The following is a 25,166-nucleotide window of genomic DNA, read 5'->3' as shown; positions in this document are numbered from 1 at the left end:
TATAGACTGTTTATATTCAGTCATTCTGAGAGTTTTTTTGCTGATGATTAGCGCTACATTGTTTTTTATATGTATTTTTGATCTGTTTTTATTCCAGATTCTGTGTGGCTGCTTTTCTCTTGAAGTTTTGAATTTCAGTTAGCGCAGCAATATATCCTATTACTATAACATTACATAGCCTCATATACACACAGAAGAAATTATGAACAAATATTCTTATACAGCCTATCGTTTGAAACTTTATGAAAACATTATGATCTTTAAATATCATGTCTTCATATTTGAGAAAAAGAAGCATGGCTGTATGTTTTGACCAGTAGTTCCTCTAAGAAAGTGGCTGGGTCGGAGCCATCGGCCCCCTCAGGAAGGCCGAAGAAATGCAGATTATTCCTCCGAGCACAATTTTCGAGATCGTCCTGCTTGTAGAAGAGCTGCATAATGTCTCTGGACGCCTGCTCCACGGAATTCCTAACCAGGGGCAGATCGTCCTCCACGCGTCCCAAACGGTCCTCTGCCTCTGAGACCCAGCCTTGGAGCTTTTGGAGGTCCTGGCGGATGAGGGAGATGTCCACTTTTACCTCTTCCAGCTTAGAGGTGAGTATGGCCTGGCATTGCGAGATGGCTTCCAGTATCCTGCATTGGTCAGCTGATGGCGCAGCCAGAGCAGGGGAAGAGGACGGGGAGCCGCTATCTTTGGTTCTTTGGTCTGAGTGCCTCCGTCCTGTCGGCGGAACTTATCAAGTTTTGCAGCAGCCCCTGAGATTTTGCGCGGCGGTGACATGCTGCCAGGTCATGGCGGGGCACCGACTTGTGCCTGAGGGCGAATAAGCTTGATTACTGGGAAAACAAAAATCCACGCTTGGAATAAAGACAGAACCTGGCTGCTGCCCACCTCAAAGGTATACCCCCTAGGGGGTGTACAAAAGTAGTGAAAAGAAAATAGTGAGGTAGATGGCGCTGCCAAATATAAAAGGAAATTAGAATAAATATCAATGAAGATGAAAATATAAAATGCCAAAGTGTGTATGACCATGGGATTCAGCAATTAGAGTAAATATAGGGCTGATGGCAAGTAAAAAAACAAAATGTATAAGCTGATAGCAGGCAAAGGATTAATCAAATGCAGATTAAAAATGCAAATCATAAAATTATTCATTCGAATAAATATAATCAAAAAAGTGCATTGAAGTGCAAGAGTATGATACAGTGCAATAATATATAAAGTACAAGAGGTGAGAATAATAAATAATTGGCAAAAACGTGCCAGAATACAAAAGGTTAATAAAGCGCAACGTTATATAAAGTGCACAAGTTAAATAGCAAATAAGCAATTGGCAAGAAGGTGCCAATAACAAGAAATATTGATGGGTGAAAGGTGAACAAATTAATATTCAAAGAATATAATTTTTGAAATGAAGATGGTGAAAATGAGTGTATTGATAATCCAATATCAATATTAAAGTGACATAAGTGGGTAAAAACGTGATTCAAATTAATATGCAATCCATAATAAATAGCTAAATTCTCCAAAACCAATTTTAAAGTGACCAGTGCTGTGAACTCCAATGAACAATATTGTATTGTGACTGGAAAGATAAAAAGAGTCCAAATAGTGCTCCAGGGATGTAAGCCCAGAGATTCAAGGTGGGTCCTAAGGTGGTCCACTTTGTGGGGTGCAGGTCAGGAATAAGGAGTGCCTCCCTTATGATTATGCCCACACTCACCGAAACTGCGTACCCCTACAGGGGTAAAAAGCGCTGTAAATCCCAGGGGGACAATGGGGACTCCTCTCCACTATAGACTTCAATGTAGGGTGATATAGCCGCAAGACCTTTCCTCCAGATAAATAAATAGAAGGACTCCAAGGGGCATCAATATTATACCAGGGTATCAAAAGGAGGTATTCCGGACCATATATAAAAAGAGATCCTCACATAGTGAAGTATAGTTAAGGCAAAACTTTTATTAAAGCAAGTAAAAGGGGGTACTCACATTTAGTGAAAACAAATTGAGCATTAAAAGCCAGGAACAACAGCTCCTACACGGTGTATAGCGGGGCTTCCGGCTTCCGGGGCGCCGTGCGCTTCACGGACCGGAAGTGCGTTCCAAGCCAGATAACAGATGTGACGTAATTATGCTTTACGTGTTTTGTCATACAGACGTCATCAAAGATTTTAATGATGCTTAAAGCGGAGCTTCACCCAAAAGGGGAAGTTCCGCTTTAAGGCCTCCTCTGCGGCTCCTGTTTGTGAAATGGAGCTTTTGGGATGGAGAGGGGGGGAGTACCTGATTTTGACAGGTATCCACTCCCACTTCCGTTCCGGTCGCCTTAGGCAATCAGAAGCGGAAGTTCTCTTTTCCCCCTCCCTCCCAATATATCCAAGCATGCAGCTTAGCAGGCCAAGAAAGGGGGGGGGGGGTGTACAAGCAAGCACCCCCCCCTCCTGAACCATACCAGGCTACATGCCCTCAACATGGGTGGTGGGTGCTTTGGGGCAGGGTGGGCATCATAATGATGGGGACAAGGGCCTCTTCCCCACAACCCTGGGCTGTGGTTGTGGGGGTATGTGGTTGTGGGGGCTTATCGGAATCTAGGGGCCCCCTTTAACAAGGAGTCCCCAGATCCCGGCTCCCCCTATGTGACTGAATATGGGGTACATTGTATCCCTACCTATTCACCAAATAAATATAAACAGTAGACAGGTTTTTGACATCTACATTGGATCTAAATTATTATTTTTAATAAAAGGAATTGTCAAAAACCTGTCTACTGTTCTTATTTTTTACACTTTTTTTGGTAGATGGGTACTCATTTACATGGGTGGGGCTGGGATCTGGGGATCAGCTTTTAAATGGGGGCTTCCAGATTCCGATAAGCCCCCTACTCACAGATCCCCATCAACATGGGGACAAGGTGCTTTGGGGTGGGGGGGCAGAGCTGCCCCTGCCCCCAAAGCACCCACCCTCCATGTTGAGGGCATGTAGCCTGGTATGGTTCAGGAGAGGGGGGTGCTTACTCCCCCCCCCTTTCCTGCCAGGCTGCATGCTTGGAAAAGAGTCTGGTATAGATTTCTGGGGAGACCTTAAGCCATTTTTCTTATTTTTTTTATTTTGGCGTTGGGTTTCTCTTAAAATCCATACCAGACCTGAAGGGTCTTTTGTGGGCTGATGCAAAATTACCTGGCTCATTGTTACCTGCTTTTCTTTACATATTTTGCCTATTAACCCCTTCCAGCCGACGCCCCCCTGACCCTTTAACAGGCTCTAAATGTCAGAAGGCAGAGGCAGACATTGTGATCATGTGACTGCTGTGATTGGCTGCGTCACATGATCAGAAGGTTTCCAGTACCCGCCAGTTATTGTACTTGTGACAGACCATCTGGCATCCCACCTGGGTGCCTCTGCCAAACAATTAGTGGAGTGCAAAGAAAGGTTGTAAACGGCGCTACCTGGTGCAAATAAATATTTAGATAAAAATAAAGTGCAATCTCTTATAATCCATATTAAAATGAGGGGGTGTATCCCATAAAACCAAAAAAAAATAATAAAAATATAATATATAAGATATATACACTGTGTGTCAAGTGATTATAAATAAATTAACCTGGTATGTGATGGATAAAACCCAGAAAGTGCTAAAGTGCAACAAATAAATAGCATAGACAGTGTTTTTTATTTATTGTGATATACAAATAATAAAATCATCAACTGTGAGAAAAAAACAAATATTGGTGAGTATTTCTGGCAATGTTACTGTCAAGGGTGCAGCATGCCAGTAGAAACCATTTAAGTGAAAAAAGGTGAAGTCAGGGATTTAACCCTGGTGAAAATAAACCAACAAAAAGAAAACCAGCTGCAATCACCTGTGTGACCACTAGGTGTCGCGCTGTATATACAACCTGCCCTAAGCAAATGTTCAGGCAAGATGGATCCAAACACTACGCGTTTCGTCATCGACGTCTGCTGGAGCGGCTGGAGAGGCCGCTCCAGCAGACGTCGATGACGAAACGCGTAGGGCGGGTCCATTGCATCACAGCGTCACTTCCGGTTTGAGACTCTACCGCCGTGGAACGCGGAAGCTTCCCGGCGATTGCAACTGATGAGAGGCAGCTACCACGGCTCCATACAGTGAGTGGATGCTACGTTCTTTTCACTGCAGTTTATGATTGTATACTTCACGAGGCTCCCCCTTTCTTCTTCCCCCCATATGGATATTCGCCAATTGGTGCTTGGCTGATTGTGGAGAGGGGACCTGTGAGGATCCATCTTGCCTGAACATTTGCTTAGGGCAGGTTGTATATACAGCGCGACACCTAGTGGTCACACAGGTGATTGCAGCTGGTTTTCTTTTTGTTGGTTTATTTTCACCAGGGTTAAATCCCTGACTTCACCTTTTTTCACTTAAATGGTTTCTACTGGCATGCTGCACCCTTGACAGTAACATTGCCAGAAATACTCACCAATATTTGTTTTTTTCTCACAGTTGATGATTTTATTATTTGTATATCACAATAAATAAAAAACACTGTCTATGCTATTTATTTGTTGCACTTTAGCACTTTCTGGGTTTTATCCATCACATACCAGGTTAATTTATTTATAATCACTTGACACACAGTGTATATATCTTATATATTATATTTTTATTATTTTTTTTGGTTTTATGGGATACACCCCCTCATTTTAATATGGATTATAAGAGATTGCACTTTATTTTTATCTAAATATTTATTTGCACCAGGTAGCGCCGTTTACAACCTTTCTTTGCACTCCACTAATTTCTTGACCCCTTTTGGGGTTCGGTTGTTGGCCGCTTACACCTGTTACTCCTTCACGCTTCACCGCACACTCCATAGCGCTGGTCAATTCTTGCTTTTATATACTCTGCCAAACAATGCCTCCTGTCCTCCAAACCTTTCCAGCAGATTGATTATAGCTGCTAATACCAGCACTTTACTCCAAGCATCATACACAGACAAGAAGTTGAGGTAAAAACCAAGGGATTATCTTTATTGAACAGAAATACAGGTTTTTACATACTTCAAATATAGAACAAACATTGAACATTGGGGTAAAAGCAAATACTGTATTGTACATTGGGGTAAACATTGCACAATGGTTAGGTAATGAGGTAAAGTTGACACAAAAATAATCCCATTTAGCAAACAGACAGAAACAATAGGTTTCGCTACAATGGGAATTTACACCTAGGTGGCACACAATGGGGGAAATTACGCAATGAGAGAAAAACACTTAACAGTAAACATATAACACCTAAATAAACAGATTACATATAACAGCAGGAGACCCCAGCATCAGGTTGTTTTCAGCCAGTTAGTCACGGAGGGAGTTGAAGCAGTCAGTGCTGGTTTGGGCTGTTGATTCTATACCCCAACAAAACACAAAGGCCCCAAATCTGTATCCAGGTCCTCCATTTTTCAAAGTCTGTGTGTTTCACGAAGACATGGACTTAAATCTGAAGTAAAACTACTACTTCAAAAGTCCCCCAGGCACACACCTCCCAAAAAATAGAGCCCTCTCAAATGCCAGGGCCCTTAGTCAGTAGGCAATAGACATGTGCATGATGAAAAAACTTGTTTTGCTTCATTTAGTTTAGAACCATTACTCTATTTATTTAGTTTTGTTAAATTTGGTTGATAAGTTAAATCTGTATTTAGGATTCATATTTGAAATTCATATTCGGAGTTCGTTTTATTCAAATTTAACTATTTTTTTGATTTGAGAAATTTCAAATTGGTTGAATCAAAATTTTTAATGCGGCAAAGTGAACAAACAAAATAAAAAAATCTTCAGAAAATTATTACAATGACTCTTTAAATCATCTTTGGCTTAACAAAAACAGCATTATTTCAAAATGGTATACTAAAAACACTCAGAGTCTTTGATTTCAGGAATATGTTTACAGTTTGAATTTGATGTAAAAGTCTATTTCAATGTCAATTCGAATTTCGAAAATTTGGATTAATTTTGTTTCCTTATTCGGAGCATTTGATGAACTTCGTTCATACTGTAATTTGGGTATTTGGATATATCTGCATCTCCGAATAATGAAAAATTATGAAAAATTTGTCTAAATATTTATTCGGAACAAAACGAACTGCACAGTAGGCAAGAGGCTAGCCTGAAGTCCCCTCCAAAAGCTCCTGTCCCGGGTTGGGTATGTCACAGAAGAAGTAAGGGGAAAGTAATAATGGGGGTATGTTTTAGGCCCCCAAACAAAGCGAATAGGTAGAGCTTGAATTTCTTTCACAGTTGGGAATAGCGGCAAAGCAGGGACAAGTCATTGTAATCGGGGAGTTCAATTATCCCGATATTGTCTGGGATGAGGTGACAGCTCACTCATCAAAGGCCTGTAATTTCATGAATGTCTTACAGGACAACTACATGTCTCAAACGGTAGATTCTCCTACTAGAAAAAAAAAGCATTGCTAGATCTATTAATTACGAATGATTCGGGTCTAATCTCACATGTAGAAGTACGGGACAACTTGGGTTCTTGCGATCACAAGATGATCATATTTATAGTAAATCATAGGACAACAAGGCATGAGGGGAACATAAGGACCTTAAACTTCAGAAGGGCAAACTTTCCTAAAATATGCTCAATAATAGAGACCATAGATTGGGACCTAACCCTAGGAACATTGAACGGAGGAAAAATGGGAATGTTTTAGGAACATATTAAACAAAAGTATCTCACAGTGCATTCCAATGGGAATTACATTTAGAAGAGCCAAGGTCAAACCAGGATGGCTAAACCGTAATGTCAAAATGCTTTTTAGAGCGAAAAAAATGGCCTTTAAGAAATATAAATCGGAGGGGACATTATTGGCTTTCCACCAATACAAGGAATCTAACAAGAAATTTAAAATCGGAATCAGGACGGCCAAAAATGACTTTGAGAGACACATAGCAGTGGAGAGTAAAAAAACCTTAAGAAATTCTTTAAATATATTAATAGCAAAAAAGTGAGGTTAGAGCATGTTCCACACATAATTAACAATGATGGGAAGATGGTTACAGAGGACACAGAGAAGGCAACTGTGCTAAATACTTTCTTCTCCTCGTTTTTACACACGAAAAGGAGGGGTATACTGACCAGAACTGTTTGGTTAGCACATCATCACAAGACTTGCCGCAGTGGCTAACAGAGGGCGAAATCAAGGAAAGACTTGATAACATTAATACTACTAAATCACCAGGACCGGATGGCTTGCACCTCAGTAGGGTTATAGCTAGACCGTTGTTCCTAATTTTCGCAGACAGTGTATTGACAGGAACTGTACCAGGTGACTGAAGGAAAGCTAATGTGATACCAATATTCAAAAAAGGGAGGAGGGATAATCCGGGAAACTAAAGGCTGGTCAGCCTGACATCAATTGTATGTAAATTACTGGAAGGGAGGATAAGGGACTATATGCAAGAATTTGCTAAGGTCAACAGTATCATCAGCAGTAATCAGCACGGGTTCACAAAAGGACATTCTTGTCAAACAAATCTGTTAACATTTTATGGGGAGGTGAGCTGTGAGCTAGATAGGGGGAGACCTGTGGATGTGATGTATCTGGATTTTGCTAAGGCATTCGACACAGTTCCCCAAAAACGCTTAATCTACAAACTAAGGTCTGCAGGCATAGACGTCAAGGTTTGTTCTTGGATAGAAAACTGGTTGCGTGTCCAAAGGGTGGCATACTCAGACTGGCCTGGAGTGGTAAGGGGGGTCCCCCAAGGCTCCGTCCTGGGACCAATTTCGTTCAATTTATTCATCAATAACATAGAGGACGGAATCAGTAGCTCAATCTCAGTTTTCGCGGACAACACAAAAAATATGCAGGGCAATAACTTCTCATCAAGATAAAGAAATCTTACAGAATGACCTGAACAAAATAACAGAGTGGGCAACTACGTGGCAAATGAGATTTAACATAGAGAAGTGCAAGGTATTGCACTTGGGGGCAAAAAACATAAATGCAAATTATGCTCTAGGGGGAACCTCTGGGGGAATCCAGAATGGAGAAGCATTTGAGGGTTCTAGTGGAAGATAGACTAAGCAAAAGCATGCAATGTCAAGCTGCAGCTGTCAAAAACGTCAGGATATTTTCATGCATAAGGAAGAGGATATATTCCAGAGATAAAACTATAATCCTACCACTTTATAAAACCATGGTCCAGCCACACCTGGAGTTTTTTGTCCAGTTCTGGTCACCAATCCTCAGAAGGGATGTGCTGGAACTGGAGAGAGTCCGAAGAAGGGCAACTAAACTAATTAGGGGATTGGAGGACCTTAATTACAAGGAGCGATTACAAACGCTTTATTTATTCTCCTTGAAGAGGAGACACATGAGAGGGTTCATGATAGCGATTTACAAATACCTAAATGGTGATCCCAGCATAGGAAAAAACTATTTAGTCTCAAGGAGTGCAAGAGGACACGTGGCCACACAATGAGATTAGAGGAGAGGCGGTTTAACCTTAAGCTTCATGCACTGCAATTGTGTGTTTTTGTTTGTTCTGTTCAATAAAGTTACCTTTAAAAAAAACCTTAAGCTGCATAAGGGGTTCTTCACTGTAAGGGCGGTGAGAATGTGGAACTCTCTTCCACAATTGGTGGGAGTATGGCTACTTTTAAAAGACTTTTGGACGTGCATCTCACAGATCACAACATTCAGGGTTATGGGAAATGATCAGGCCACTGACTGTAATGTTCTGGTACCTTTGGGTACCCTAATTACTCTTTTCCTAAGTGTATGCGCCCCACCATTCTCTTTTGGTAAGGTGCGCATACACCTTTAAGACTGATGCTGTCATCACTGAGCGCCGGACTGAACAGCTATTTAAATCACCAGCTCTCACTCACATGTGTTCGTTCAACCTGCTTTGTGCCTTGATGCTAACCTGTCTTGAAGCTCTCATGCTTGCAAGCATACCTCGCTGTCGGAACCACGCTGCGCTGATCCCTGTATCCCGCTACCGGATCATCCGCTCTTGCCGAACCTCTCCTCCTCTACATTGCTACTAGTGATAAGTACCCCACAGGGGAAACCTCTATAACCTTCATACTAAAGCTTACACTATCTAGCTCTGCATACTAAGGACTATTATTACATCTGCATTATCTAAGATTGCTAGCTCTTGAGCCTACTACCATCTGCTCTTGCACTGGGTTGGTCTCTCCTGTATGTTCACCTGCTACTCTATCATCTGCTACCATACATGATTGCTAACCTATCTGCATTCCATCTGCTACTATCTTACTTTCAAGAACATTTCCTTTCAAGTGTCTGTCATCTACCATCTCTACCCAACCTGTCTCTTCAGCCTATCATCACTGTGTTACTATATACATAAGTCACTCTAGGAACATCTTATTGAGTGTGTGTATTTACTTGCTGAATTGAGATCATCCACACATGATGAGTCTTTGGGAGTTGGGATTGGTGTCTCAGCGTTTCTCTACATGACAACTGAAGTGGAATATAAAATAAGTTGCGCTGTGGATGATGTATACAAGTTGATTGTATGGTGAAATAGTAAAAGATCCGAATAATGTCCAGAATATGGACAGGTGTCAAATCTGTTCACTTAACTCTGTGAGGAAGCGCAACACCAAATCGTTTACTTCCCAAAGTACGGGGAAAACATTTGACATTGACCCCTTCATCTCCTGTACCACCAAAGGAGTGGTATACTTGCTTCAATGTCCATGCGGTTACCAATACATCGGCAGGACTAAACGCCCCCTTAATGTCAGACTTAATGAACATGTAACCAACATTAGGAAAGCGTTCCCGAAGCACTCTGTTTCCAAGCATTACGCACAGGCCCACAACAGTGACCCTAGGAATACGCTGTTTCTTGGAATAGATAGGTTCACTCCACACTGGAGGGGGGAGCCCCAAACTAGAGGTATCTCCCATCTTGAAATGGCATGGATCTATAGGGCCAAGACCTACACGCCTTTTGGTTTAAATGTAGATACTGAAATCAATGCATTTATTGATAATTCATAGTCCACATAAGGTGGTAGATTATATCTTGTCCAATTCACAATTTATTACTATGTCCAGAGATTATTGTATTGTTACCTCTATATGCCCTTTAACCACTTTACCACCGGAGGATTTTGCTGTCTTCCGTCCAGGCCACTTTTTGCGATTCGGCGCTGTGCGACTTCAACTGACAATTGCGCGGTCGTGCGACGCCATACCAAAACTAAATTTACGTCCTTTTTTTCCCACAAACAGAGCTTTCTTTTGGTGGTATTTGATCACCTGTGCAATTTTTACTTTTTGCGCTATAAACAAAAAAAGAGCGTTTATTTTGAAAAAATAACAATATTTTTAACATTTTTTTATATGAAATTCCCCCCAAAAAAGATGTAAAAACCAATTTTTTAAAAAATTTTTGGCCTATTTGTTTTCTGCTGCCTATGTTTGGTAAAAAAAATCGCAATAAGCGTATTTTGATTGGTTTGCGCAAAAGTTATTGCGTTTACTAACAAAGGGAAAGATTTCTGTCATTTTTGGTGTTTTTTTTTTTAACGCGTAATGGCGGCGATCTGCGATTTTTTTTGCGGGACTGCGACATTGCGGCGGACAGATCGGACCCTTGACTGACATTTTTGACACTTTTGGGGGTACCAGTGACATTACTGCAGTAATCAGTGCTATATATATGCACTGTTACTGTAAAAATGACACTGGCAGGGAAGGGGTTAATTTTATTGGAGAGGGAGGGGTTAATGTATGCCTGGTGCTTACTGACGTGTGGGGGGGGAGGGGACTGAGTGAGTCATGGACAGATCGGATGTCCAGCTATGCTGAACAGTCCGATCTGTCACTCCCTGTCACTATGGAGATCCGCCCGCTGTGTTTACACACAGCGGGCGGATCTCCAGACTCGATCCCCGACGATCGGGTAAGAGCAGCGGCAATCGCCGCTGCTCCTCCCCTGGCCCGACTCCCGCTGTGAATGAAAACAGCGGAAGCGAGCCTCCGGCGGCGCGCAAGCGCCGCCCAGAAGGGGGAGTGTCTGACGACGTAGTACTACGTCGTCAGACGATAACGAGCCACTCTGCCGCAGTAATATTACTGTGAGCAGTGGTAAAGTGGTTAAAATTTATAGAATGTTACTGTATTCTTATTTGTCATGTGTTACTGTTTTAATTTTCCAATTCATCTTTGGATGCCTGTTACTGATATTTTATTTTGTTTTTCAATTCATAACAGGGTCTATAAATATTGTACAATTTCTTTTGGGGTCAGAATCCATCACCGGAATTTCCCACTTATTTTAATACATATATATAATTTAATTTTTTTATATTTTTATTATTCTTGTTGATATATTTAATTTATGCACAAATTTGATTCATAGTTTGTTTTAATTTAATTAGTGCAACGACTATGTTGGATCTATTCAATATCCAATATCTAATATTTAATTATTTTTGATTAATTTTACTTTACATCATACAGTGGTTGGCCTAACCCCTATGGGCGCGGGTCTCATTATTTGGTTACTCCTTATGTTGTTTACATCCTGTTGGTCCTGACCCCTCTCAGTGCCGGGTTCGTCATGATTTCCGGTTCTGGGTTATGCAGGATCACCTTGTTTGTTTTGTTTTATTCCCATTGATGTTTACCGGACCGTGGAGGCAACTTCCGGTTCCGGGTTACCTCAACCAAGATGGCGGTTAGGGAACTTCCGGTCATCGATCTAATCACCACTATGGCTATTAATAGGTGGCGTCAGCACGCTGCCCGTACCTTTGAGAATATCATCTTTGATGAAACGCGTCAGGTCACGGCGTGCTGACGTCACCTACACGTTGCTGTCCACGAGGGACGGGCGAGCGGAGCCGTCCGGTCGGCGGCTTTTTTTCCTCTCTGCATTTGATCTTCTGATTGTCTGTAAGTGCATTACCATTCTTAACAATAAATACATCCGTGGGTTTTACACTATGGCGTTTTCCATATTTTGTATCATCCATGGTTGACCCAATACCGTCTATCTGAGTTCCCTATCTGAGTGAGGAGACACAACGGATCGGTTCCATACATATCCTTCCTGCCTCCAAATCATCGGGAGTCGGTAAGGGTGTTTTATCCATCAGAGGTGTCCCCCCACTTGCTTGCATGTTCAAGTCACACCTATCCAGTCATATATAAGCTCTCCATACTCATCCTTGTGGTAAGCTGCTGTCCTATTGGGGTAATCCCCTTTTTGGTGCATCTGCTATTTTTCTTCTATATTTCGGTAAGGAGTACCTATTGGGGTTCTGTGGCATCCTTGTATCACGTTTTCTTTCACTACGGGAGCAGTGGTGTTCTCATTGCACTTTGGGTGTCCTTTCTTTACACATATTTTTTGGTTTTACGCTATGGCGGTATATTTTTTTGTATCACACATGTTACCACTCCATTGAGGGATCCACGTTGGAACCTGGTAGTCCACTTGGACCTCATCCCTAGGACGTATTTGAACATACTGATGGGCCTTTGTTTATCATATTTCCGGTAAGCGGTACCTGCACAAGTTACCCGTTTTTGTTTCCATATTCTGGACATTATTCGGATCTTTTACTATTTCACCATACAATCAACTTGTATACATCATCCACAGCGCAACTTATTTTATATTGGACATTTTTTTGGGTGCTAGTCTCACTTGAGGTTGCTGCTTTTATTTCATTTTTGGATTAGCGCAATTGTTTTTCTCTTTTTAACTGAAGTGGAATATTTCTGCAGCTGTAAATCCACATCATACATAAAACGCAGGAGCGTTACAGATTGAACGAACCTCAAATGGATTCAGCAGAAATAACCACTCAGGTGACACAATTAAAACAGCAAGTAACTGCGTTAATACACGCACTTGCTGAATTAAAAGAAGACAATCAGGCTCTGTCGCAGCAGGTAATTAGACTGACACAACTTACCACTGCTCAGTCCCCTGAACCCAAAATAAATCCTCCTTTGGTATTTACAGGCGATCGCAAAAAATTTCGCGAATTTAAAAACGCATGTGAGTTACTTTTCTTGCTAAAACCCCGTACCTACCTTACTGATCACATTAAGGTTTGTACTATTATTTCTTACCTAACAGGCGATCCTCGGGCCTGGGCAGACTCTCTTTTTGAGAAAAGCGATCAGCTTCTCAACTCCTATGCCTTGTTCCTAGCAGAACTTACTAGCCTATATGATGATCCCAATGGGCAGAGTACTGCCGATCTTCAATTAAGATCCTTGAAACAAGGTAGGAGACCTGTGGAAGACTTTGTCGCAGAATTCAAGAGATGGACCCTTGATTCAGAATGGAATGATGCATCTCTGAAAACCCAATTTAGGCTTGGCCTATCAGAGGCCGTTAAAGACGAGCTCGCCCAAGCGGATCTACCAAAAACCCTGGATGCATTGATACAACTCAGTATCACCATAGATAGAAGACTACGAGAAAGAAAGGCTGAGAAAATGGGAATGCCATTATCCAGTTCTTCTCGGATTTCGGCCGTTGACCCCATTCCTATGGAGGTAGGAACCATACGCCCACCTCTATCAACTATGGAAAGAGCCAGAAGACGATCTGGTAATCTCTGCTTGTACTGTGCATCCCCGGATCACAAGATAAACGTCTGTCCCCTAGTCTACAAAAAGAAGGGTGAGTGTTCACATGTCCTCCTAGGGGGATTGACAACTTCATTTACTAACCCTTACCTTTTTGTTTGCTTAACATTACAGTGGGACCAGAACAGGATTACTACTAAGGCCATGATTGACACAGGATCTTGTGGAAATTATATTGACATACGTTTTGCTGCTTTAAATAAAGTTCCTATTATTTCTAAACCTAAACCTGTCTCAGTGAGTCTTATTAACGGTGTTCCTTTATCCTCTGGTCCGATCACTGATCAGACACAGGCACTCCTAGTCACTACTAACGGGTCTCATATGGAGACCACTACCTTCGATCTAATACCTTCACCCCACTTTCCAATTGTTTTGGGACTTCCCTGGTTACACACACATCAAACAACCATAGATTGGAAGGAACGGACCCTGGCCTTCCTCTCTTGCTATTGCGAGGGTACGTGTAACCTCCCGTCTTTCGGGAAGATCCTGTCTGTGGTGACAGATGAGATTGCACCACTATGTTATCAGGATCTCTCTGAGGTTTTTCTTGAGAAAAATGCTCAAGCACTACCTCCCCATCGAGACTATGATTGTAGTATTGATCTACTCCCAAATAGCAAATTGCCGTTCGGTCATGTTTATCCTCTTTCGCAGGATGAACTTTCCCATCTCAAAGACTATTTGGATGAGAATTTGAAAAAAGGTTTTATTAGACCTTCCACTTCTTCCACAGCAGCAGGACTCTTTTTTGTCCGCAATAAGGACTCAAGTCTCAGGCCTATCATCGACTATAGGCAATTGAATGCTATTACAATAAAAGATCGCTATCCTCTACCGCTTATCCCTGAGCTCATTGAGCAGGTGCGTGGAGCTACCTATTTTTCAAAATTGGACCTGAAAGGAGCATACAATCTCATTCGAATCCGTGATGGACACGAGTGGAAGACTGCATTCAGAACCAGATACGGATTGTTCGAATATCTTGTAATGCCATTCGGGCTATGCAACGCCCCTGCAGCCTTTCAACGATTTATAAACAATATTTTCAGAGACTTACTAGATGTCTGTGTTGTGGTATATCTGGACGATATACTTATATATTCACGATCCCTGTCTGAACACATAAGACATGTAAGACTAGTATTATCGAGATTGCTTGCACACAACCTTTATGTGAAACTGAAAAAATGCTTGTTTCATAAAGAAGAAGTACTGTTTCTGGGCTACATCATATCCAAAACAGGAATCAAGATGGACATGAGTAAGATATCCTGCATTCAGGATTGGCCTACACCAACCACACGCAAGGCACTACAGCGATTCCTTGGATTTTCGAATTTCTACAGGAAGTTCATGAGAAACTTCTCTGCCATTGTGAGACCCCTCACACAGCTCACTAGCATTAAAAGACCATTCAAATGGTCAGATGAAGCAAATAAAGCTTTTCACCTGTTAAAGACAAGGTTTACTTCTGCTCCCATACTACGCCATCCAGACCCATCCCTCCAATACATTTTGGAAGTAGATGCGTCAAACATGGCAGTAGGAGCAATACTCTCCCAACGACCAACTCACACTTCACCACTTCATCCAGTCGCCTTTTTTTCTAAATCCTTAAGCAGTCCAGAGGTAAATTACCCCATGGGTGAAAAGGAACTGCTTGCTATAAAATTGGCTCTGGAGAATTGGCGACATCTACTCGAAGGCACCCGATTACCAATACTTATATACACGGACCATAAAAATCTTCAATATCTTCAGACTAACAAAACTCTCTCTCACCGACAGGTACGATGGTCACTATTCTTTCTAAGGTTTAACTTCCTAGTGACCTACACACCTGCAGATAAGAACAAAAAGGCGGATGCACTATCACGACTAACTGAAGAAAACTACTTTGAAATCCCTTCCGTTCCTATAATACCTCACAAACGCATTATTGGAGTTGTCCGTTCCTTGAAGGAAGAAGTTTTGCATGGTATAAGTTTGGATTCACCCCCACCACAACTAAATACTGATGCAGAAGGCTTCCTCTACTACAACGACAAACTTTACATACCACCTACCATGCGCACCAAGATCTTGGAATTATCGCATGATGTGCCTATGGCAGGACATATGGGTATGACAAAGACTCTTAATCTGATTACCAGGCAATTCTGGTGGCCTGACATGAAAACATCTATACAAAAATTCGTCTCTTCATGCAATGTCTGTGCCAGGTCCAAAATTGACACTACGAGACCATCCGGTCTACTATGCAGTCTACCAATACCCCAAACTCCATGGGAAGTTGTGTCCTTGGACTTTATAGTAGAACTACCTCCTTCCAAAGGATTTAATACCATCTTAGTGTCAGTGGACCATCTGACAAAAATGGCACATTTCATTGCTATTCGCAGACTACCTTCGTCCAAACAAACGGCAGAACTCCTGATGAAACATGTCTTTAAGTTACATGGTATCCCAAAAACTCTTCTGTCTGACCGTGGATCACAATTTATTTCCAAGTTCTGGCAAGAACTACGTCACATACTACGGATTGAGCGGAAGCTCACTTCTCCTTACCATCCGCAGACCAACGGACAGACTGAAAGAGTCAACCAATGCATCGAGCAATATTTACGTTGTTACACTTCTTACCAACAGGATGATTGGGTGGATCTTCTCCCTCTGGCAGAATTTGCCTACAACAACGCAACCCACAGTTCGACCAAGCAGAGTCCGTTCTACTTGAACTATGGGTTTCATGCCTCTATTCTTCCACCACGCATCCTTCCTTCAAATAACCCAGTAGCCTCAGACTATCTTACCCAAATAAAGGACTCTCTGGGTTTGCTTAATACTACCATTGCACACGCTCATAGTCAACAAAAGAAGTACTATGATCTTCGCAGAAGACCTTCTCCTCAGTATGCTATCGGGGACCTCGATAAAAGAAAAGGAATTGGCAGCACTCCAGGTTGAGTCAAAATCCAGGTTTATTGACTGGACATCCAAATATGACAATCGTGACAAGGTAGACGCGTTTCACACACTGACTGTGTGCTTAATCATTACGTCGTAATGATTAAGCACACAGTCAGTGTGTGAAACGCGTCTACCTTGTCACGATTGTCATATTTGGATGTCCAGTCAATAAACCTGGATTTTGACTCAACCTGGAGTGCAGCCAATTCCTTTTCTTTTATCAAGTTTTCACGGAGGCGAGCCGGGGCATGCACCTGTGTGAGTCATCAGGCAATTACACCACCTTGAGCAGTGACTCCTTGTCTGTTCAATTGCTATCGGGGACCTCGTTTGGCTCTCAACAAAAAATTTAAGACTGAAAATCCCTAGCAAAAAGCTTGGACCTCTGTTCTTGGGACCTTTCCCAATCAAGAAACTTATTGGAAAAGCTGCAGTACAGCTTACATTGCCAATAGACCTCAAAATACATCCCATTTTCCATGTGTTGCTACTGAAGCCCCATGTTCCTGACCAAGGAATAAGGCCTACTATCCCACCTCCTCCTCCTGTACAAGTTGAAGGTGGAGAAGAATATGAGATAAAAGAGATTCTGGATTCTCGTATCCACAGAAGAAGACTTCAGTACTTAGTTCGATGGAAGAACTATGGGCCCCAAGACGACACCTGGCTAAACACCTCTGACATACATGCCCCTAGATTAATCCGCAGTTTTCATGCGAAGTACCCAGACAAACCAGCTCCAGAGGCCTTCAGGAGCCGGCCTTAAGGGGGGGGTACTGTAATGTTCTGGTACCTTTGGGTACCCTAATTACTCTTTTCCTAAGTGTATGCGCCCCACCATTCTCTTTTGGTAAGGTGTGCATACACCTTTAAGACTGATGCTGTCATCACTGAGCGCCGGACTGAACAGCTATTTAAATCACCAGCTCTCACTCACATGTGTTCGTTCAACCTGCTTTGTGCCTTGATGCTAACCTGTCTTGAAGCTCTCATGCTTGCAAGCATACCTCGCTGTCGGAACCACGCTGCGCTGATCCCTGTATCCCGCTACCGGATCATCCGCTCTTGCCGAACCTCTCCTCTGCTACATTGCTACTAGTGATAAGTACCCCACAGGGGAAACCTCTATAACCTTCATACTAAAGCTTACACTATCTAGCTCTGCATACTAAGGACTATTATTACATCTGCATTATCTAAGATTGCTAGCTCTTGAGCCTACTACCATCTGCTCTTGCACTGGGTTGGTCTCTCCTGTATGTTCACCTGCTACTCTATCATCTGCTACCATACATGATTGCTAACCTATCTGCATTCCATCTGCTACTATCTTACTTTCAAGAACATTTCCTTTCAAGTGTCTGTCATCTACCATCTCTACCCAACCTGTCTCTTCAGCCTATCATCACTGTGTTACTATATACATAAGTCACTCTAGGAACATCTTATTGAGTGTGTGTATTTACTTGCTGAATTGAGATCATCCACACATGATGAGTCTTTGGGAGTTGGGATTGGTGTCTCAGCGTTTCTCTACATGACTACTGAAGTGGAATATTTCTGCAGCTGTAAATCTACATCATACATAAAACGCAGGAGCGTTACACTGACACACATACACACACACCTGTACAGGTTGAACTGGATGGACTATTGTCTTTATTCGACCTCAACTACTATGTAACTATTGAACAGAAGGCATGACAAGCAGTCTCACTATATGGTGAGCGTTTAAGATATTGGTGAGCAGATCACTTGAAGAGGATTTGTGATTAAGAAACTGCGCATGGGGATATTCTAGCGCTGGAAATAGGACTGTTATTTTGAGACCTTTTTGGGGAAAGTTCAAGCAGCTGGGATAATACTCTTTTTGTGGATGAATGTATAGTAAGTTTTTCACATATTCCAAGCACTGATTTTCACGGTGTTGTTTCCTCAGCAAGTAATTGACAGGCAATGATGAAGTTAGTATGATTTCACTCTCCCCGGTATGGAGGCTGAGGGCCAGAACTTTTTATTTTATTATCGTCAGTCCCTGTGTGGGTGGAGACACTGCCAACTTTATTACCAAACAAACTCGTCTACTTAGTGAAGGATCTTGTTCTAATATTTACCTACAGGTTTAGCGCACTATCCTGTTTGGGGAAGGTCATTTATCATACCCCCCTCAAATAAGGGATACAAAAGCAATCTCTATATCGTTTAAAAATAATTCTTCCCTATACTAAACAAAAATATATTTTCATAAAACATTTGTTTCTTTTTAAGAACGAGCAATCTCAAGGAAGACGTGATGACACAGCACTAAATGCGATCAAACTGTTATGTACAAAACCTGATGAAAGAATAATTCAACAAGAAATAACGTCGTTGGCTGGAGGGTATGTCCATACAATTATTTACCTTATGCAAAACCCAACAATAAAACAACTCCATCGAAATTTTAAAAAAATTCTGGGGACAATCTAAGAATCACATACTTCCCGCAGTTCTTTTGCCTTTTTCACTGTTGAAGATACATATACTAAAAAAAAAAAAAAACAACATATTCTAATAGTTGGTGCACATACATGTGTAATTTTCAGAGATAGTAAAGCTGGTAACACTTGTGTTAGCAGGTGCCCCCAAAGGCTACTGGGGAGCTACAGGTCATTAGAAATGTATGGTTTTACACTAGTTCTATGAGGCTTAGCAATACTCTGATGCTGGAGGTCATACCATACTCCAGAGCCCCCAACCAGAAGGACCATGTCTTCTGTCCGACTGGTGACTGGCTACAAAGTTATTTTGAGAAAAGAAGTGCAGAACACAGATTTGTTTTCACCAGTACACTGTACTACTAACCTTGTTCAGTCTGAAGGTAAATAGGGAAGCCACTGTACTTCTACTTGCAAGGCCATGCAGACCGTGGCCCCAGGCTCAGTCCCTAGGATTGTTCTGTTCCACAGCAGCTCTATAATAGAGACCCTGTCACTCAATGAGGTAGATGAATTACCAAGCCTCCCCTCACTTCCAGAACCTCCATCATTAGCCACTACCGCTTCTACTCCTAAGCTGGCTGCTACTTCTTCCTACTGTTTTCCTTTCCATAACTACAAGGGTTAACTTTGTTGCCCACTTTTTACTCTATAACCCAGAGGATTAATCAAGGCAGAGGCTCTCTATTCCCCAGTCCTCAGATACACTACGAATACACTTGTTAATCATACACAGTTACATACATAATTACATAGTCAGGTTGAAAAAAGACACAAAAAAGTCCATCTGGCTCAACCAATAAAAAAAAAAACAGTAAAGAAAGCCCAACCATACAATCCCATAATCTCATATACACAATCCTATACCAACAGTTGATCCAGAGGAAGGCGAAAAAACCTCAGCAAAGCATGATCCAATTTGCTACAGCAGGGGAAAAAAGTTCCTTCCTGATTCCCCGAGAGGCAATCGGATATTCCCTGGATCAACTTTACCTATGATTATTAGTACCCATTTATATTATGTACACCCAGGAAAGAATCCAGGCCTTTTTATAAAACAATCTAGTGAGCTGGGTTCAACGTTCCCATGTAACTGAGACCAGGCAACTCTTCTTTTACAATAATGGTGTCCATCTTCCGGGAACATGCGACTGGGTCCCATTAAAGGGTAACTCCACTGCTCCGGCGGATTACATGGCACACATCTGGTTCTCACTACAGGATCCATCCATGTATCCACTATCCATGCCCGGATTGACCAAGAGGTCCACCTCATATCACCTCATAAATGAGAAGTGAATCACACAGGGGAAAGCCTGTTAGTGGTGGGAATCACTGTTTCACAGCACTGGAAATATCACTTGAAGTTGATTTCTCATAATTTTTCACAACACACATTTTGGTGAAGACTTCATTAATTTGACTTTGTGGACTCATATTAGTTTTTGCACTTATTTTGGGTTTTTCAATTTTCAATTGGATCACGTTCACCATGATTTATTGATTTTTCACAACCATTTATGAAACTTGATTGTTTTCATTGTGTATATATGTGCCCATACGGCAATTTATTTAGCACATTTGTTTAGCGCACCTATTTTTTCAACATTATTTTCACTAGGTATAGTTCAGGTAGCAGCTTCACTCCTATCAGCGCACCCACATTTGCATCAATATATATATAAAACCATGTGAAGGCACCTAGTACCAAATCCTAAAAGGTGTTCAAATCAATCTGCTGCCCCTTTAAATGTGAAACAACACATAAAACAGAAAAAACTATTAAAAGTAGGCGCTGGTTGGTGATAAATGTGTACTTAAAGTGGAATGTTCCAATCCCTTAAGATTACCAAGTAATATGTGAAATTATATCTAGAATATATATAAAAAATAAAATTACTAAAATGCATCAATTCATAGCTATGGGAATGAAAAAATCCATGTAATAAAATCCCATCTATTATAAAGTTCTGAGCACTGCCAGGACAAGGTCATCCAGCGCCTAGGGCAAGGATGCCAAACTGCGCCACCCCCTTTCCTTAGGGTTAGGGTCAAGGCGCCCCCATCCCTGCAATAAACCATCAAACCCAGGGCAACCGACCCTCCTGCCTAACCCTTGTCCCGGCCCTGGTGCTGAGTGCTTCTATTCCATTAGTATATAATTGATATCTTATTGCACCAAATATCCTATTCAAAAGTGCTCCAGTGCATAAATAAATGAGGTCAATACATGTAATTATACAAACAAATTAATATGTGATTCAAATGACCAGTGTGAAATAGAAAGTCCAAATGAATCCTTAAATCATGAAGATGACCCAGCAACGTGCTTGAAGAATAAACATAAAATCGACCTTGTGAGCTACTCCACACCTATATGCTCACCAAATCGCAGCAGGCCGCTAGGACCCATATCGCTTTTCAGAATCTCGGATTTGAAATCATATGGGTGACGTCCTCTCCTCTCTATCATCAAGGTGACCAATAATAAGATAGTAATAAGATCCCACAATCACAGAGGATTTATGATGAAAAAAAAATGTTGTTGTTGATATTATTATTGGAAAAAAATCTTTATTTGTATCTGTTTGGCTGATCACATGAGCTCAATTTATAAAATGTAATAAAAATTTGATAAAATTTAATAAATTTCATAATTTAATAAAAAAATGTAATAAAAATTTAATAAAAAAATAGAATATATATATATATATTTTTCTCTATCTTTATTTGTATCTGTTTGGCTGATTAAATGAGCTTTACGCAATATTATTAATAATATTAAATAGAGCTTATGTGATCAGCAAAACAGGTTCAAATAAAGATTTTAAAAATATATATTTAGTTCCATCATAGAAATAATAATAATTTTCTCATAATAATGTGGTAAGCCAATGAAATACAAATAAAGATCACAAAATAAATATGTGAGTGGCAGGTGAAGAGACAGGTTTCAACCCCCCCCCCCATACCCTTGGACCGTGAAGGGGTTGTCTTCTGCAAGGTTGGTCCCTGGTGCTGGGGTGGTTGGGGACTGCTGCTCCATAAAAATGAATAGGGGTGCAATGCTCATGCACAGTGTAAAAAAAGAGCCGGCTAGAGACTTTCTCTTTGAAGGCCGGTTGGCACCAGACTGAGCCACACAGTGAACATTGCTGGATTAGTGATGAATGTTTGTACATTATCGGGTGAGCTGCTCCCAAGTGGGTGGGAGAATTAAATAAAGGATAACTTCACCAAAGGTCAAGTTGTCTTTTAAAGTGGACTTATGATTTTCCCATGCAATGCAGTTCTTAGATTGACAGGATTCTCTGTTTCATAGTAGTAGAGCATCAAAAAGTAAGGTGTGTATAAAACAGTGGCTGAAAGGTCATGGTCAAAGTCCAAATATAACTTGAATGTAAAGCATATTGCCTAGTATTCCAGCAATGCAAAATAAGCAGATCTCCAGAGACCAGTAATGAGATGGTATACATTTTTGTTTTTTTACTACAGTTGGGGAAGTTGGACTGGTATTCAGTGGTGTCCCTCTGGGGCACTCATCAGTTTTGCTCTGCAAGTTGAGCAGCCCATTGGCAGAGGTGACGATACTGCAGCCAACAATATCATGTTCCAATGCTCTGATAAAACTATCCTGACCGGTAATGGTGGAGGCTGGGGAACATATGGACTCTGGAGCGGCACCTGCCCAACTGGAATTTGTGGCATCAAAACCTTAGTGGAGCCTTCCCAAGGAGGCGGAGATGACACGGCCCTGAATAATGTCCAGTTCAGATGCTGTTAAAATCAGGATCACAAGTATGAAAAAGAAAAAAATAAGAATAGTAATATGAAGATTTGCTTGAAATAAAATGATTAATGCTATTGTTATAAATAAAGAATACTTTAAAAAAAAAAAAAAAAAAAAAAAATCAGATGAAATGGTATCAAATAGCAAAAAGAGAACAAAACATTGCTTTTGTAGTAAAATAATTAATGCTATTATATTTGTGTATTTGATTAGCTGTTTTAAATAAATAATACTTAAATAAAGAAATCAGATGAAGTGATCAATGTGTTGTGTTTAACATAGATAATACCAGAAAGCCTAAAACCTAAAAGAAACCTAAAGTACCGTATATACTTGAGTGTAAGCGGAGTTTTTCAGCACATTTTTTTGTGCTGAAAATGTCCCCCTCGGCTTATACTTGAGTCATAAAAAAAAACATGTCCTCGGCCAGCCCGACGTGCTCCTGAGGTGCCCTAGATTTAAAAATGGCGCCGCCCGGCACCAACATGTCACCGCAAATGTGCCACCACCGGTCGGGAGAGACCGTACACGTTCGGCTATTCCCGGGAATGTTCGAACGTATATGAGTTTTCCCGTGCGGTGGCGGCGCATGCACGGTGATGTGTTGGCGCCGGGCGGTGCCATTTTTAAATCTAGCACGCCTCAGGAACAGGTAAGTGAGACTCCTCCACAGCCACACTACCTGCCATTATGCGGGGCTGCGGGCATACTGCAAGAGACTTTTATAGTATATAAGTATATAAGTATACAAGTATATAAGTATACTTATAAGTATACCTGTACCATGCCCACAGCACTGCCTCTCCTGTAGTATGCCCGCAGCCCTGCATTCTCCTGTACCATGCCCACAGCCCTGCATTCTCCTGTACAATGCCCACAACCCTGCATTCTCCTGTACCATGCCCACAGCCCTGAATTATCCTGTACCATGCCCGCAGCCCTGCATTCTCCTGTACCATGCCCGCAGCCCTGCATTCTCCTGTACAATGCCCACAGCCCTGCATTCTCCTGTACCATGCCCGCAGCCCTGCATTCTCCTGTACCATGCCCACAGCACTGCATTCTCCTATACCATGCCCACAGCCCAGCATTCTCCTGTACCAAGCCCCTGTTTTGGGTCTCGTGGTGGTCCAGTTGGGTCCAGTAGCTGCTGCATTTCCCACCCTAGGCTTATACTCGAGTCAATCATTTTTCCCATTTTTTTGTGGTAAAATTAGGGGCCTCGGCTTATATTCGGGTCGGCTTATACTCGAGTATATATACAGTATATATTTTAAATTTAAAAAAATGTATTTAGTGGTTTAGGGTTTTCAGTCACCTTTTTTATTTTTAAGTTTTTCTGTTTATTTAAAACCTTGTGACGAAACACGTAGGGCGGAGTCTCCGACGTCAAACGTCACTTCCGGTTGTCGGCCGTGGAACGCGGAAGCTTCCCGGCGTGCACGATTCTTCTGATCCTGATCTACTGAACGAGTGAGTTTACTACGCCGCTATTGTATGACTGTACGATTCTATTATTCATCATGGGGTATGCTTCTTTTTTTCGTGTGAGCATTCAGGGCATCCGCCGCTGACCCTTTGACTGCTCGCCCATTACGAAGAGGATTTTCCCCATATAACAGCATACAGGTTGTACGAACTTTCAAACGCCACTTAGTGGCCACTTGTGGAATTTCACCCATCCACTTTTTTTCTTTTTTTCTTTTTTTTCACCAATGTTTACACACATGTATGTGGCACATTTATAGTTTATTTGAAAACTATTCACATACTTGTGGTTGTGGGTATTCTGTCACAATATAAGTTCACTATATTTCTTGTATTTATTGGTTGATTTGAATAAATCTTTGATCCCACTTTTCATTTACTATATATTTTTTATCTATGATATCGCACTATTTGTGGGTCACTCTACCAGTATACCCCCCTTTCACGTCACTAAGGGCACTATACATGGTTGTTTTTATTTTATAGGTAGCGCCATCACCAATCTTCACATTCTTTTATACACTTGCACCTTACACTTAAGGTTTGATTGGGGCAGCTTACACCTCTAATTTTGTTACCACTCTCCCAACATATAGTCCGTAGTGCTGGTCACACTTTTTTATTATTTTTTCTTTTCGTTCTCTTCTCTGGTAGCATATGGGGAAAATCTTTTCCCTGTGGGACATACTACCAACAGCACTGGGCTCAAAATCCCTTTTTTTGTATATGTGAATATTTGAAAAGAAAGGGTGTTGAAATAATTTTTGTTCCTATCAAGAGAAGGGTGAA

General features: G+C 41.4%; 1 protein-coding gene across 2 annotated transcripts in view; it reads left to right on the top strand.

Moving 5' to 3' along the window:
• The window catches only part of LOC309553216 (vitelline membrane outer layer protein 1 homolog), a 386,962-nt gene extending 363,962 nt beyond the window's left edge, over positions 1 to 23,000 (top strand). The window contains exons 2-3 of one of the 2 annotated variants that reach the window (XM_082254168.1): positions 18,891 to 19,003; positions 22,595 to 23,000. In XM_082254168.1, coding sequence (XP_082110294.1) covers positions 18,891 to 19,003; positions 22,595 to 22,883 — 402 coding nt within the window. In that variant the 3' untranslated portion in view covers positions 22,884 to 23,000. The remainder of the gene's footprint in view (positions 1 to 18,890; positions 19,004 to 22,594) is intronic. The other variant, XM_082254170.1, reaches the window with a different exon arrangement.
• The last annotated feature ends 2,166 nt before the right edge of the window (positions 23,001 to 25,166 follow it).

Source organism: Pelophylax lessonae, assembly GCF_965119305.1.
Source record: "Pelophylax lessonae genome assembly, chromosome: 4".
NCBI classification, from domain to species: Eukaryota; Metazoa; Chordata; class Amphibia; order Anura; family Ranidae; genus Pelophylax; species Pelophylax lessonae.
This window is presented reverse-complemented; position numbering and strand designations above follow the sequence as displayed.